The sequence below is a fragment of the Nothoprocta perdicaria genome, unplaced genomic scaffold (assembly GCF_003342845.1).
Source record: "Nothoprocta perdicaria isolate Ctin4 unplaced genomic scaffold, notPer1 scaffold_3, whole genome shotgun sequence".
Taxonomy (NCBI): domain Eukaryota; kingdom Metazoa; phylum Chordata; class Aves; order Tinamiformes; family Tinamidae; genus Nothoprocta; species Nothoprocta perdicaria.
Window position 1 is genome coordinate 11,667,769 of NW_020455532.1, and position 16,218 is coordinate 11,683,986.

General features: G+C 57.0%; 1 protein-coding gene across 1 annotated transcript; it reads right to left on the bottom strand.

The window, feature by feature from the left end:
- Positions 1–2,089: 2,089 nt before the first annotated feature.
- On the bottom strand, positions 2,090–15,936 carry SNTA1 (syntrophin alpha 1). The gene is made up of 8 exons (XM_026042207.1): positions 15,660–15,936; positions 12,118–12,303; positions 6,646–6,847; positions 6,304–6,511; positions 5,920–6,083; positions 4,998–5,194; positions 4,470–4,657; positions 2,090–4,111 (listed from the first exon to the last, which is right to left on the bottom strand). Exons 1-8 carry the CDS (start codon positions 15,934–15,936, stop codon positions 4,019–4,021), a joined length of 1,515 nt encoding a protein of 504 aa, XP_025897992.1. The 3' UTR covers positions 2,090–4,018.
- Between the last annotated feature and the right edge of the window lie 282 nt (positions 15,937–16,218).

Consider the following 16,218-nt stretch of genomic DNA (forward strand, 5'->3'; position numbering starts at 1 on the left):
ATGTAAGAGTATTTGTGGGCTGAGGATTCTGCTGTGCAGGTGACCTGCTGCTGAAGACTGTTTCAGGCTGGGATATTGTCCCTGTTTTCAGGTCGGGATATTGTCCCTGTTTTCAGGCCACATCCTTTTGCTGCCGTTGTTTTGCATCCAAGTAGGGCAGGATGAGCCCCGAAGGCAGCGAGCTTGTTCGGGCTTCCTTCTGATGGCCTTAAGCAAGTGGCTGAGCCCTGGGTGTGTGACACGTGCGGTGGCAGTGGGTGAAACAGGAAGGAATGAGCTGCCCTGCTCCTCCTTGGGGCCTTTTGCTTTCCTGGTGGGAAGCCAAAGGGCAGGACATTGCACAGGCAACCCCTCCTGCGCCCGTCTTGGGCTGCCGTCAAAGTATTTGGGTGGAAATGTCTCCATTCCTCCACTTCACCCCCCATTTTGGCCCCTCTCTGGCTACCAGCACCCCAGGAGCTCAGCCTATCTAGCAAAATTAGTCTTTTTTTCCCTCTTTCTTTCTTCCATCCTTTTCCCCACACACAGCACCTTTAACACCCGCTTCACCTGCTCTCTTCAATTTGTGGTGGCCAAATAAAATTGCAGTTGCCTTGGACTGCCTTACCTTGGGAAACCTGCTTTTTACCCGAGCCCATCACGGTCAGTCTGGTTACATAAGCTGAGCTCATTATATGTATTTTAGAGCAGCTTTCAAAGATATTCACCCTTGTGCCATAAAAGTGGTTGGCACAATAAAACGCCACATCGCTGCTGTTATTTCTGGGGAAAAGCCCCACGAGGTCCCAATGGGAACTCCAATAACTTCCAGCAGTCACTCCGGACAAACATCCCCCTATCACTTCATGGGCAACTCCAGAAACCTGATTCGGTGCCATTTGCTCATTTTTGGATATTTGAAATTAATTTCATGGTACAGGAATGTCCTTGTCACGATTCAACCTTTCCCGAAAATGCTCTGGCAGAACAACCTGTAGGTCATAAAGATTCAGAGCTTGTCCTTGTCTGAGTGCACTACAGATTCCTGCAGGATCCAAAACCGGGAAAATCAGGAATTTTAGGAAATAAGGATTTTAGGCTGACAAAATTTTAGGCCCAGTGGGAAAGCATTTGGTACCTCTTGGGTTTCTTGAAACATGAAGCTAAACCTTGGGGCAGTTGCAGCCCCCTGTGCAAAAGCAGCATTGGGGAGAGGCTCCCTGGGGTGCTGCCACCTGGGAGAATCCCATAAAATAAACAGACCCATCATCGTTGGTATAAAGCAGATGGATAGAAGAGGAAGGGAGTTGCTCAGAGAAATCAAAGAAAATAAATGTCTGTTGTCTCCGATGTGAGCCAAGCCCTTCCCAGCTCCTGCACGGATCGGGGCAGCCTTTACAACTAGCACTTGTAAAGCCGACCACTTTGTGGTCTGCAAGATTAATAGGAAATCTCCTCTGGCTTGGGAGATATTCTCTCTTTTATCAGAGTAAACCCTAAAGACTAATGGCCATAGGGCAGGAACAGGAAGGTAAATTGCAGTAATAATATTTTTCCTTGTGCAGACATGCTTTTGATCACAGAAAAATACACCACCTGCTTCTAAATTACTTGTTGTATTGATTTAACAGTTAGTAACATTTTTTTCTTTTTTTCTTTTTTTTTTTTTTTTTTTTTTTTTTAAGTCCATTCTGCAGAGTCTCTTGGAAACCTGACAGTTATGTGCAATAAAAATACAGAGCTGCCCAGCATGAAAGGTTACGGCTGCCTAGCTTGTAGGCTCCTGGGTCGAGGCTGGACTTGCCTTCGCTCCGTGACTGCCCCCATCCTCTGGTTCATCTGCTCCTCTTCTTTAAGCAAATGATTAATTTCCAGTTTGTGCCCGGTGCTCTGCACAAGCCGGCTGGTGTCCTCAAAGCAGGGACCTAGCAGAAAGCAGCCTCCTCGATGAGAAGTGTTGCCTCCACTTAATGAGCATGCAAATAGCAGCATTTTACATACACAGCTGATTAAGGGGAAAAAAAAAAAAACCTTCAAAATTTGGAATTTCCTCCAAAATAAGCCCATTAAAGGTGCCAACTGCAGTCAGCAGCCCGGCCAGCAACACTGCTGCTGTACCCCACTGCTCACATTAGTGTCACACTGGGGACGAGTTCACACAGTGGAACAGCATACATGAATTATCATTAAAAATAACGTTATATTTTGTAGGTAATTATTTGCCATTATACTGCCGGCAGCCAGAGAATTTGCCTTAGAGAGTTCTCTCTAATCTGCTTTCCCAGGAGACTCTGGCCTCCCCAACATACATGCTCGGGGCCAAGACAGCAGGAAAAGGTTAATGCGGAATTTGTCACTTAACAGCAATGTGAACACGGGTCCCTGCCTCATTGCAGAGGCTTCCTCGAGAGCTCTGCTCTTACTGCTGACCTAGAGGTGCCGGGTGAGCAAATCTCCACCCCCGTTAGGAAAGTGCCTTCAAATCCCATGTCTCATTACAACATGGAAATGCCTTGCTCCGGGCTGGCCTCCCTGGAGCAGAGGCTCTGCAGGCACAGGCTCCCGTACACCAACCTCCCTGACATTGTGTAGCAGCAGGACGAGGTGCAACATAAGGCCAAGAATCGATGCCAGATTCTGCAGATTCTGCCAAGTTTTGTCCAAGATGTTGGTGATTTCCATACATTCTTGCTGCAACTGGAAACATCTGTGAATGCCCCTCTGCTGGCTCTAGGAAATGTAGATCAGTCACTGGTTTCGTGTGGTGCCTGGGCCACAAGCTCAGCACTGGGCAAAGCTGTCGAGCCCCAGGAGTGAAATAAAAGCAGCTTTGTCAAGAGCCGCCTGAAACTCTCCATCTAAAATCTATCTTGGGAAAGGGATGACAAGATGTTAGCCCATCAGCTGAGACCCTGGGCCAAAGGTTGCATCCGCATCTTGAATCCCCTCCTGTGCTCTGCTAAACAAAAGGACAAGCAAAACTAATTTCACCTAGTATTGGCCAAAGAGTGAGCAAGGGTCTCCAAGGATAAGGGAAACTGAGGCGTGGAAGGACCTTTTATCACAGACTGGAATCCCAACACAGAGACCCCTCCCTACCTTACTGCGTTGCCTCAGACCACCAAACAGCAGCTTTTCACTCCTTTCAGTGCCCTGGTAGAAACACCCAGGCCAGGTTAGCTGCCTTCCATCACGCTCCTATTTCTCCAAGCCAAACAGGAGACGGATCGCTCCCACTGGTTGCGATCTGCAATGTTTATTTCCCCAAAGAAACAGCAATCCTCATGCAGGATCTTTTGGTTCATAAAACAAGTTGTTTCCCACCAGCCACCTGACAACTCTCCCCTTATAAACCAAGAAATAAAATAAGGATCCAGGAGTTAGTAAAAGAAAACGAAGCACCCAAATCTGGGAGAGAAAAGTGGTTTCTGTCATTGGCTACAACACCAAGTAGCTTGGCAAAGGGAGCGCTCATCCAGAGCTCCCACTTCTCCATGGGCATGGAGCTGGCTCCGGTGTTGTGTTTCCAAGACGCATGTCCAGAAGAGTGGACACATCCACTTTGCAGTATTTGAGGACTCTCCCGGGGCTTAAAACAGGGCCACATCAGCATCTTTAACTGGGCTATATAAATATAAAACATCAATACAAACAGATTCTTTGTACAGAAAATATCATCTCTCAAGGCACTAGAGTGATAGCAGGGCTGGCCGGGGTGGCCTCTCCACTGGGGACTTTCCGAGCTTCCCACGAGTGACGGTGTCTGAGGCTGGAGGGAACCGAGCAGCTGCTGAACGTGGGACCAGAGAAGTCCTGGTGCTGTGTCCGAGAGTGGCTTTTGACCACAGCTGCCCAGAAGATGCCCCGGCAGTGCTGTTTTTTCTGGACGATAAGGGTTTTCCTTGGCTGTTGTGGCATGACCTGGGGATTATTATCTCATCTGGATGGCTTTTGGTTTAGTTTGGCCTGGAGGGAGTTGTAGGTGCATAGATCTCGTGGAGGTGTTGGGTACTGCTCTGCCTGGCTCTTTTCTCCATCTTCACGCCAGCAGCCCAAGTCGCGTCACCTTGGCTGAGAGGAATGAGTGGATGATGAAGACAATGGTTTTGGGGCAGGAGTGAAGGTCCAATTGCTGCAAGAAAGGAATGGAGGCACATGCGCAATGGTAAGGGCTTCGATCAGAGTAGCCAACTTTCTCCTCCTGATGGGAAGAGCTCTACAGCATGCCATGAAGAAGCTGCTAAGGAGCCAGGAACCACTGGGAGGTTCACAAACTCCACCATGGCTCTACTGGGCCTCTGCGAAGCACCACGAGCACCAGCACAGAGGGAAGGAGCACAGCCCCAGGAGAAGACAGCCAGCCCGCTTGCTGAGAATGATGGGTGCTAGGCAGGGTGCTGGTGCCCTCCTCCAATTACCCTCCCAGGAAGCCCAGCAGGAATGCAGGGGGAGCAAAGGCATGAAGGAAGCCTCAGATAAAGCCAACTCACAATCTCTCCCTCTGGGCCACCAAAGTCCAAGTAGAGCATCTTGGTGCCATCATCAGAGGACATCTGCAGCTTCTCGAAGGGCTGCTGGAGCAGGATTGTCTTGCTGAGCCCAGGTTCCGTGGTGAAGATGGTGAAGCCTTTGTCGATGTGGATGGACAGGGTGCAGTCCTGCCCATTCCACGTGCAGGCTGAAGGAGAAGAAATGGATGAATCAGATGCGTCCCACCAGCACCTGCCCCAAAACCCTAGTGCCTCCTGGGTGGTCTTTTGCGTGGCCAGGAGCTGGCCAAGCTGGGTACCTTTAGACCCTTGCATGACCATTTGGGCCTCCATATGATGGATTCCCACCACCGCCACCACTCTGCATCCCTGTGGGGCTGCAAAGCTGAACTCCATGGCTGGCTCAGAGCTCATGAGCAGGGTTGACCTGTGCACGTTGCTCCATGCTCCCTTTAGCCTAGTCATGGGGGCCATCCCATCGCATCCCGCCAACCACAGTGGGATGTCCTCAGCCTTTCCTCCACTGACCTGTGGAGACCTCCTGGACGAGCTCAGCGGCACTGTGGGTGCTGTCCACCAGCATGCGCGTCCACACGGCCAGGTCGCGGTGGGTCTCCAGGCTGAAGAGGTGGGTCTGCACGCCCAGGCGCGTGCCCGTGCGCAGCGCGAAGGACAGCTCGGCGTCGTAGAGCGGGGAGCCCTTGGCGGGCCCCGAGTGCACCAGCCTGCGGCACCCACACGGTGTCAGCACCCGAGATGAGCCCGAACCTGTGCCCAGTCGCGCTTCAAGACCTGTCCCGCTCCGCGCCCCATCCTGCTCCGCGTCCAGTCCCGCTGCAAGGCTGGTCCCACTCTGCGCCCTGTCCCGCTCCAGGGCCGGTCCCGTTCCAAGGCCAGTCCCGCTCTGCGCTGGGCCCCGCTGCAAGGCTGGTCCCGCTCCAGGGCCAGTCCCACTCCGCGCCCGGTCCCACTCCGTGCCCGGTCCCGCTCCAAGGCTGGTCCCACTCCGTGCCCTGTCCCGCTCCAGGGCCGGTCCCGTTCCAAGGCCGGTCCCGTTCCAAGGCCGCTCCCACTCCGCGCCCTGTCCAGCTCCAGGGCCGGTCCCGCTCCAGGGCCGGTCCCGCTCCAGGGCCGGTCCCGCTCCGCGCCCGGTGCCGCTCCAAGGCTGGTCCCACTCCGTGCCCTGTCCCGCTCCGGGGCCGGTCCCGCTCCGCGCCCGGTCCCACTCCGCGCCCGGTCCCGTTCCAAGGCCGGTCCCGCCCCGCGCTCTCCCTGCGGCGTCGCGGCGCGGCCGGCAGGGGTCGCTACAACGCCGCGGATCGGGCGGCCCCGGCCCCGCCCGCACACGCGGAGACACGTATACACCGTGCTATATACCGTCGCGTAGACATCGCGCATACCTATATACACATACACCTCGCGCTGCGTTGTGCCCACCCTACACGCCTGCCTATGTGCGCACACACACCCGCCTTGCACCCACCTGGTGGCGATGAGCGGGTAGTTGTGTGTGGGCTTGCTCAGCGCATCCCGGGTCTGCGGGAGGCTGTTGTAGAAGAGGAGGTCCTTTTCGGTCAAGATGGCCAGCACGTTCCTCGTCCCATCGCTGGGCAGCTGAGAAGCAAAGGGTTAGCAGGATGCTGCCATTTCCAGCAGTTTTTATGAACAAATCCCCCTGTGGAGACTTCCCTTGTCAGCTCCACATCGCTCTGCCCCCAAACATCCATTTTCAGGTGGACCAAAGCCTGGAGGAGCGGCCAGAGCAACAGCATGGGGCAAAGAAACCCGCTTGCCTTAGCCCACCCTGGGTATGTCCACCCCGGGATGGGGTTACCTGCTCGGTGAGCCAGCCCACGTGCTTGACATCCTTGCTCCCGGCCACGCTGACACCGGCCAGCTGGGCCCGCAGCTCCTCCTTGACCCTGGGCAGCAGCCCGTTGGCGTTGGCCTGGATAGCGTTGAACCACGACTGGGCCGTGGCCTCATCCTTGGCCCGCAGGAAGAGGGTGATGCGCCCATCCGCTGAGCACACCTCCAGATACCTGCGAAGGGACAGCCTGCTGGGTGCTGCACCGCTGTCCTGCACCCTTGGGTGCAGGAGGACATTGGGGGCTGGCCCCACATGGCCCCAATGGCAGCAGAGGCGGCTCTAGACCTGGAAGCCCCCCAGTCCTACCTGTGCTCTGGGTCGCTCGGGAGACACTTGCGGGACACATAGCACATTTTCAAAGGCAGGTTCTTGCCGTCCTTGAGGTCCCGCAGGGAGAGGACGGGGGATGCCTGCTTCTGATGGGAGGCGGCGGGTGAGGGGTCCCAGCTGACAGTGGCCCCCGTGGAGGAGTTCTTGAAGTACGGGGAGATCTCCTTCATGTACTTCACTGCAGGGGAGACAGGCCACGGCTCAGGGCTCGGTGCTGGGTGACCCGCAATGGGCTCCCCATGCCCCTGCAGACACCAGAACTTCCTGGGAGAGGTGACAACCGTCACCCACGTGGGGACCCTGGGCCCAGCACGTCCTTTTCCCACATCCTGTGCCAAAACTGGATCATGACATAGGGTGCTAGACAGCAGACATGACTTTCAGCATCCCCCAGGGCCTTTCCCCCTTTTTCCTTTCCAGATGTTGCAACATCTGGAGGCCTAGAATCTGCCGAGATGGGCATCCTCACACTGATCCCTGCAGGCCCAAAGGTGCCGGCGCAGTGTCCATTCCTGCATGGGGAGCGCCCCATCCCAAGGCAGGAAGCAGCCTGGCCCAGAGGGCAGCACCAGCGTAAGGCTGAAGAAGACCCTGGAAATGTTTGCCTGGAAGCAGCCCCCATCCCACAGGACCTGGCCACGCTGCAAAGCACCACGGGGAATTGACACAGGTTAAAAATAGCCCTTTCCTCTCTCTCTCCCTCTCTCTTTTTTTTTTTTTTAAACCTGGAGCAGCTCACAGATCCAATTCCAATTGGGTCCCCCCAGGCAGCCACACAGAGGCGTGGGGCGGGGAATGGGCAGCAATCCCAAGCCAAAATTACACAGTCCAAATTGTGCTGGTACAGACAGTCCAGCAGCCAACAGGGAACAAAGCAGGAATAGCTCCGAAGGACTATGGCTTGGCCCCAGGAAAAGCCCTCAGCTGCACTCGTGCAGATCACATAACCCCCGGCTCCAAACCAGGGACAAGAAATTATCCTTAAGCACCCAGCGGGGCTGGAGCCAGAGCCCTCAGAGCTACATCTGTACCAGAGCCCAGCTCTGGAGGTTTAGGGGAAGGAGGAGGTGAAAGTTGCTGGCGATTGACGGGGCCCCAGGGCTACATCCCCCAAATTAGGTCATCGGCTCTCAAGACATGGGCCAAAAACCTTTTTGCAGAGTGTGCAGCACATGGGGAGCCCATTGCAAAGGCAGGCAGAGCAAAGGGGATTGCAAAATGCCCGGGCAGCCCCATGTCCCCTGCCTGGGTGGCAGCGCGAGGGCAGGGGAGGTGTTGCAGTCCCTTTCCTGGTCCACGCTGCAGTCGGGGCGCGCTGGGGACACCGCAGCGGGTTGTGCCCGCTCGCAGTGCGCGCGGGGACGCGGCTATAAATGGTCCCGCTGCCCCTGGCGCACGTGGCTCGGGTTACTGCGCGGGGCTGCACGCGGCGCAGGGCTGCACGCCTGGTATAAATAGCCCCCCGCCGCTCGCACCCGGGCATGCGAGCCGGGCGGGATTCGGCCCCGCGGCATTAATCCGGGCAGCGGGACCTGCTGGGAGCAACCTATGGTTCAAACCGTGGTTCTGTATTCCGAAACATGAGGTATGTCCCCGAGTAGTGCTGGCCTTGGGGTAAGCAAAGCTGCAGTGTCCAGCCTTGCTTGGTAGGTACGAGCTGTCCCAGTAGCATCCCAGGTACACGGGACATGTCACTGGCATTAGCTCGGCAGCACCCAGATCCCATCGTCAGGTCGGCACAAGGACACCAAAGGGACCTCAAGCTGGTTCTGAAGCGCCAGGACATGTCTGGCACTAGCGGGTCCCTTCTCATTGCAGTGCCCATCCTGCTCCCCTGCCCAGGGACAATTTGCACAGCTTAATTTCTGCTCTGTTTTTTTGCAGCCTTTGCAATGTAAACTGGCTTGGGCAGGTGTTGCCAGCATCTCGAGGGGTATTGGGCACTGCAGAAAGGTGCCTCCATCTGCAAGGAACAGCCAGACAAGGCCAAGGCTGCAGTTCTTTGCTTAACTTTAGCTCCAGTTAGACCAAACACCATCCAGGCTACCAAACCAGCACTCTCTACAAGAAGTTGTCCCTTGGGATACATCAAGCATGAGGTTGGGGCTCTGCTTTTGGAGAGGACAGACAGGCAAATGGGGCTGATAGCCCAGCTGGAGGCATCTGCACGGGACAGTACGGACCCTGCAACGGGGGAAAGAGGTTCACAGCCCTCCTAGCCACAGCAAGAGCAGCACGGGACAAGTGCCTGGGATGGGGAACGTTGCCACCATGCCCTGTCTGGGGAGTGATTTGTTTTCCCAGGGGGAAACAGAGAAGTCTTTGCAGGGGAGCAAATTCCAGGCAGGATCCCGGTGCCACCCCAGGTGACCATGAGCCGTGCACCAGCCAACGACACCAAAGAGGAGCACAAAGATGAGCTGGGCTACTGACGGCACCACTGCTGTTTGTATAGGGGATAGGCTTAAACCTCTGCCAGTCTTTTTGCTACAGCAAAATAGTCTACCACTACTGAACGGATTAATTAATTACACTCATCTCATTAAAGCAAGTGACTCGGAATGTATTATGTATCAGCTCTGCTGCTGGCAATGTTAATTCTTATACTGGACTTTTTTTTTTCTTTTTAATTACCATTTAAGAGGCGGGCTGCACTGCCCCTGTTCATCAGCACCACTCCAGAGTCACTCAGCAGAAATGTTGCACCATGGCTCCTGATTTGGAGCCACTTCCAGCAGGAAGAAAAGCCTGGTTTTAAAGCAGGGCCAGGTTGCCAACCTTGATCTGCATGTTCCTTCAAGCATTGCTGCCTTTGGCTCATCCCACAAAGCCTCCCCAGCGAGGAGAGGGCAGGAACGGGACCTCTCCAAGCACGTGGCTCTGGCAGCTGAAGCCAGGTCCTGGGTGCCACCACCTCAAAACCTCCTTCCACTTCATGTCACAGATTGTCCTCCATGGTGCCAACTCCACCCTTTGGGTATTTTCGGTTCTGCACCCCGCAGATGTCTCTGCCACCAGAAGCTGCCCGCACTTCCCAAGCTTAACCTGACCCTGAGGTCTTCAAGTCCTGCCTGGATGCCACCCTGTGCCACATGCTCTAGGTGTCCCTGCTTGAGCGGGAAGGTTGGACTAGATGATCTCTAGAGGTCCCTTCCAACCTTAAACACTGTGCGATTCTGTGACCCTGCACCAAAGCTGAGTGACCCACTCTGCTGTCTCCCTGCTGCCCCTTTAGCTTTCCTGAAATTCTGATTTTCAAGCTATAACTTGGCCAAAAAAGTCAACGAGACCCGTGGCAGCGCCAGGAGCTGCAAGCAGGAGAGCTGAGCTACCCCAGTCCTATGGGGCAGATGTCTGCCAAAATGCACCCTGCTGCAGGTCCCTCTTTCCCCCGCTGCCTGCAGCTCGCTCCTTGTGCTGATACAGCACAGGGACCTTTCCTGGAAAACCTGCTCCTGGAAAAACTGCCTGTCTTGGTGCCAAAGCCATTCCCTTGGCAGCTGGGAGGGTGTTTACCAGCCTCTCCCCCCACCACAGAGGCTCTCCAAACACCAAGTGAGAGACAAAAATAAGGGAAAAATAAGGTAAGGCAGAGCAACTCTCCCCAAAATAACAATGTAACATAAATACAGGCAGGCTCCTCACGTAAATATCAAGGGAGAAGTTTGGCACCTCCCGAAAGCCTTGGCAGGACACAGGGAGAGGCATGTGCATGCCATCATGCCCAGCCAGCATCAACACCCGGGATCTGCAAGCCAAGCGCGGCAGCCCGGGGAGAAACCTGGCAGGCAGCACTGCTCTGGATATGGGGAATAAATTAATGCCAGGGCTTCGCCCCGCCGTGGGTTAGAGCTCTCCCCAGGAGCCACTCGAGCTGGTCTCCCTGTGTTGAATTCCAGGACTAGATTTGGGGTGATTACAGCTAACGTGAATGTGAGAGAGACTGCAAACCCCAAGTTGGATTTGCAAAAGGGGTTAAATCCAAAGTTGGGGCAGGGGGAGTTGGAGGTTGCTGAGGACCCAGGTTCCAGCATCCCCGTGTTGGAGGTTGCACCCTGGGCCTGGCCCCAGCCACCCACGAGGAGCCACCGCGACACCGCCCCACGGTGCAGAACGGGCACGCGGTGCCAGAGAAACCTCCTACGGCCCAAAACAAACTCCCTTTGCAAGGGCAGCGGGGAATAACGCTGGCCTCAGCACCCTTGTCACCCTGCAGCTTGTTTGTGCTCAGCTGCATGACATGGCCCAGCGGGACACGGCACGCGAGTGCCCACGGAGCCGCCTCCGGCACCAGGCGCGTAGGAAAGACGGAATGGGGAGGCATCCGTAGCCAGAGTTTGGCAACGGGAACCATCCATGCAATGCCCTCCCTCCATCTCGGCCCTGGAGAGTTCAAGTTTCCCAGCAGTTCCATGGAGAGAAGCGGCTCCTTGGAGGAAGGACGGTTCATCCTCGCCCCGTGCAGGACCCTCCACAGGAGCTAAACACGAGCCAAAGTACAGGATGAAAAGGAATGAGCGGCGAGAGAGTGGTCTGGGTACAGCAAGGCTGCAGGAAGGAATTTCAGAGGCTCCGAGAGAAAGAGGTTCTTGTGTTTCTCTTTGGTCAAAGAGGAAAAAAAAGGCCGCTCCGGGCTCCCAGCAGCTGTGCAGAGCAGCACATTCCTCAGGCTGAAATGTGGTTCTGCGGCTCCCAGGAGAGGAGGAACCCACGGCAAAAAAGGGCTGAGCGAAGCTAAAATTAAGATTTGGAGGCGATACAGCGTGGGGAAGGAGCAGGAAAGAAAACACCACGAGGGCACTTGGAGCAGAAGACACAGCTCCCTCTGCCTCCCTGGCTCTCCCTCCATTGCCCAGACCAAGCCTGGGGAGCCCAGGGCACTTGCCCAAACTAAAATCCTCCTTCTGGCACTAAAATCCTCCTTCTGGCATCCACAGCCCTACAGCAGTGCAGGAAACCATTTCCAGCACAGAAATGGTCCTGAATAGACCCAGGCAACCCATGAGGAGGACAGAGACATCCTTCCAGCTCTGCTCTGACACCCAGGATTGTCCTCACACACACCAGGTGCCGTGGCCAAAAATCACGGGAAAACCAGAGTTTCATGCATCGCTCCATGAACCGTTCTGCAAAACCCACAGAGCTGCCATGGGGGATGCAGCCCGGAGGGGCTTCCAGGGTGGCACCAGCGCCAGCCGCTCCCTCCATCTCTGCAGGGACATCCCAAGAGCGCTTTCCAGCTCTGCAGACCGGCAGCTAAGCCAGGCTGCACAGCCTGGCTTTCATTTAACAGGCTATGGAAATGCGCACGCAGAGGACATGCCACCCTCAGGCTCCAGCTCTCGGCGCACATCTGGCCTGCAGAGCGCCCAAAGAGCAACGACTGGGAAAGAGCAGCTGGGAAAGCACGTGGGCCACGACAAGAGCGGGAGCAGCCACAGCTCCTACCTTCCAAGACCACCTCCTTGCCCGTCTTCTTCAGCGCCTGCACCGCCTCGTCGTGCGTCGCCTCCGAGAGGTCGGTGCCGTTCACGGAGAGGATGGCATCTCCCACGTACAGCGCCTCCGTCTGATCCGCCGCCAGCCCCTTGAAGATCTTGGATATCAAGATGGGCATCTTGTTCTCTCGGCCACCTTAAAACAGAAGGGAAAAGGCCATTACGAGGGTTGTGTGCACTTGGGTATCAGCCAAGCTCGGCAAATGTGCATCCCTCTTCCAAGCTGCTGGCCTCCCTTGCTGGGACTAGTCCATAGCTCAGATGACCTCAGCATGGATAGGGACAAACTACTTTATAGGGCTACAAAAGACTGCAAGGGAACCTGTAGCCACTCTGAGAGCAAACTCGTGCTCTTGACAGGGAAACTGCTCTTTTACCTGCATTATTAATTGCGCGAGCTGAGTGACCACCTTTGCTCCAAGGTCTTCATGTCCCAAACAAATAAGACAGCTGAATGGTTGGAGAAGTGAAAAAGGCAAGGAGAAATCGGAACATTTGCTCCTCTCCACAGAGAAGCCGTATTTACCTGCTCTTCCCTGTTCCCCAGCCTAGGAGGAAGCTGTTGGAGCACCGCTGGAGCGCGCAGAGATCAATTCACACGTTAACTTTGAACCTGCAGGGAGATGCGAGCAGCGTTCCCTCCCGAGAGCTCGGGAGCAGCAGAGCAGCAGTTATCCTTAATCTCTGCCCTGGTGCAGAGGAGCATTCCGCGCACTGGGACGGAGCGGCGCTGGGATTGCAGGGCACCTCATGTCCTAGGGCTAAGCAGCGCCTCTCCCGCAGAGACAAGCGGTTGTCCCCGAGGCAGATTGTGACCCCAGCTCGTGCTTTAGCAGCGTGCCCGAGAGCAGAACGCGCTGGGCGGCCGCCCTGGGGCTGCTTGCGGCCACTGCCACAGGCATTTCCTTGCTCAGATCTCTGCCAGACCTGGCGCGGAGCAGAGGACTCCACTTATCAGCTGTCAGAGAGGCCTCCGCGGGGGCCTCTGCAACCAGCATGTCCTTATGGCAGTGATTCCTGATCCGTGCTGGGGCTGAGGACACAGGCAGCCTCCTGCAAGGGCACCCCCAGCCCTCTGAGCAGCAGCCAGATCGAAAGGTGGGAGAGGAACCAGACACCACAGGAGTGCGATGAGGCTGCGAGGGGGCTTCCCATGGCTGTCCCCGAGGAAAAGGGAGTCGTATGAGGAGCTCACCTCTCATTCCTCCATGGAAAACACATTGCTAGGCCAGGCATTTAGCCCCAGTGCCAACCCTCCCTGGGCACCTCTGGATGTGCTGGTCTTGAGAAGCCAACTCCAGAGCAAAGCCTTCAGCAGGGCTTGGGAGCTGCAAGAGCAGTGGGCCCCACACGTGGCTACAGCCTCTAGCCAAGGGCTGGGGATGCAGCCCAGGGCAGGGAGCAGGGCCACGGCCAGGTCTCAGCAAGCTCGTGACACAGATGAGGAGTGCAGCCAGGGTCCTGGAGCCGCCCCGGTGCCCTTGGTGCTCTCAGATGCAGTATCAGTCCCTAAGCTCCAAATACATCCCCAGAGCAGCCCGACGCGAAGGGCAGCACCAGCCTCGGCCACTTCCCCTTGTGCTGCGCAAACCACTGCTGTTTTTCACACCAGGAACCAAGGGCAGGCATTTCGGCATCATATCGACCATCTGCCTCTCACCCTGGCCCACAACAAGGGTGCTAGGGCTGCATGGTGCCAGCCCCATCCCAACCCCGGCCACTGCTGGCAGCAACACGAGGTGGACGAGGCTGCAAGGAGAGAAGCAAGAGGCGCTTGTGTGGCCTCAGCCCCGGGACACGCGGGTGTTCTGCAGCGAGGAGTCCTCAGATAACACGAGCTGCCCTGCAGGCTGGGGCCGGGCTCTCAGAGCACTTCTGCCCTGCAGAGAGCTGCAAGACTAAGCTGCTTTCACACCTCCCCTCGTATGGGCTTCCCTGGGAAAGCCTGAGGTTAAGATACAAGAAATGTATTACTTTTTAACTGAGAAGCATCAGCAACCTCACTAAGAGGGGTAATGACTGCCCTCAGCAGCGGTGGTGGTCACCTTTGGAGCTGCATGACCAGCTGGGACAGTTGACAGCTCCCATTTGGGATTACTGCTGCATGTTTTCCTCATATTTTTCACTGCCAAAAAAAAAAAAAAAAAAGTAAAAAAGAAGTTTTAACTGAACCAAGTGACATTCTCCTTTCCTAGTAGGGCCATGGAGCTAGCAATAACTTGGCAGCCAAGGGATTATCACAAAGAGGGTTTTAAACCACCCCAAAGGGAACACTGGCAAGCTCGGGCATCCCGTGGCAGCAGCAGCAGCAAGCAGCAGGGCAGGAGCAAGCTGACGTTCCCCTCCATCCACGCAGATGTCTGCACCACAAACTCTCCTTGCACCAGGCACTCGTACGACCTGAGCAGAAGCAGGAGGTAAAGCCACATCAGGGGACAAGATTCACATACTCCCCCGGCCCGTGGGCCACCAAGCATGCAGACCAGGCTGCCGTTACATTAAATTACAAACTCTCCTCCCCGCACACGGGGATGGACCTTGGCCCGCAGCTGACTGTTTAATCCTTGTTTCCCTGAATTTCTAACAAGCTCGGAGCTGCATGAAAAATAAACACAAGAAGAAACACAATCCCTGCCCCGTGAAGTTTCCAGCCTAAAGTTCAGAAAGTCACCAAGGAGCTGAGCAGCTCAGGAGGGGAGCAGTGGAAAGGAAAACACGAATTATGACAACAAGGTTTCCCTGCTGCTCAGCCCTCTGAGGCCGGACATCTTCAGGCTCCAGTGTTATTTTAACGCCCCGTCTCCTAGGCGTTACTCTGTTTCTGGAAACTCCCAAGGACTTTACAAGGGCTGCAGTCATTTTCTCCATTTTGCTGACAGCTTAAATGGGATATTTCTCAGCACAGTGGACCCAGGGATCGCTGAAAAGACAAGGATAAGCATGCAGAGACCTCTGTTTGCTGCAAAGGGGCCGCTTTTCTGCAAGGCGGGTACCCTGCACGTCCCATCTCCTCCGTCAGACACCTCCCCTAGCCGGAAAGTGCCAGCGTTGCAGTAGGAGAAGCGGCTCCACCAGCAACGAGCTGCGAGCACCCCCGGTAGTGTTCCAAATACAGGGAAGCCCTGTGCCTGGTTGTGCCCCCCCCAAAAAGCCGGCCTGTCCCCCGGCTCTGTGCGCTGAATTCCAGGGGCAGCCTGGTCTCTGAGCTGGCTGCAAACGTCCTTGAGCCCCCTTGTCCTCCCGCTTCCAACCTCGCCCTCCCTCGCCTGCGCTGGGGCGGCTGACGGGATGGACGGAGGTGCCAGCAGCGCAGCTCCCGCCCGGTGCAGAGCAGCCCTGGGGGGCACAGCGGAGCTGCAGAGCGCGGGCTTGAGGAGGCAACAGGTCGCTCCGCCGGACACCCCCGTCCCGCGGGCCTCGCTGCCGCCTCCGCCGCTTTCCCGCTTGGAAGGTCGCGGCCGCGGAGCCGCCCCGGCGGGTGCCGGCGCTCACCTTTGATGCTGATGCCGAGCCCCCCCACGTCCTGCTTGACGACGCGCACCGTGCGCCTGATGTTGGCGAGCGCCTCGGGCACGGCGGAGCCGGGCTCGCCGCCGTTGAGCTGCGCCGCGGGCGGCGCCTCCCCGGCACCGGCTCCGGCCCCGGGTCCCGCGGCGGGGCTCACGGCCAGCACGTCCTCGGCCAGGCTGAGCAGCACGCGGAGCCAGTGGCCGCCGGCGCCGCGCAGCTCGAGCAGCCCGGTGCGCGGGGCGCGCCTGCCCGCCGCCATCTTCCGCGCGCACCGACCGCCCCCGCCGGGCCGGGCCGGGCCGGGCCGGGCCGAGCCGAGCCGCGCGGCTCCGCTGCGCCCCGCTCCGCGCGGCCCACGGGCTCCGCGCCGCCCCCGCCGCCCGCCCCTGGGCGGCCCCGGCCCGCCCCGCGGTCCCGCAGCCCGCCCGCTCTCCGCGGGGGTGTCTCCGCAAGCCGCGCGGCAGGAGGATTCCCAAATCCCGCTGGGCTCCCGCGGCGCTTCTGGCTTCTCCTCGGCCCCCGGAGCAAAACTCCTTTCAAG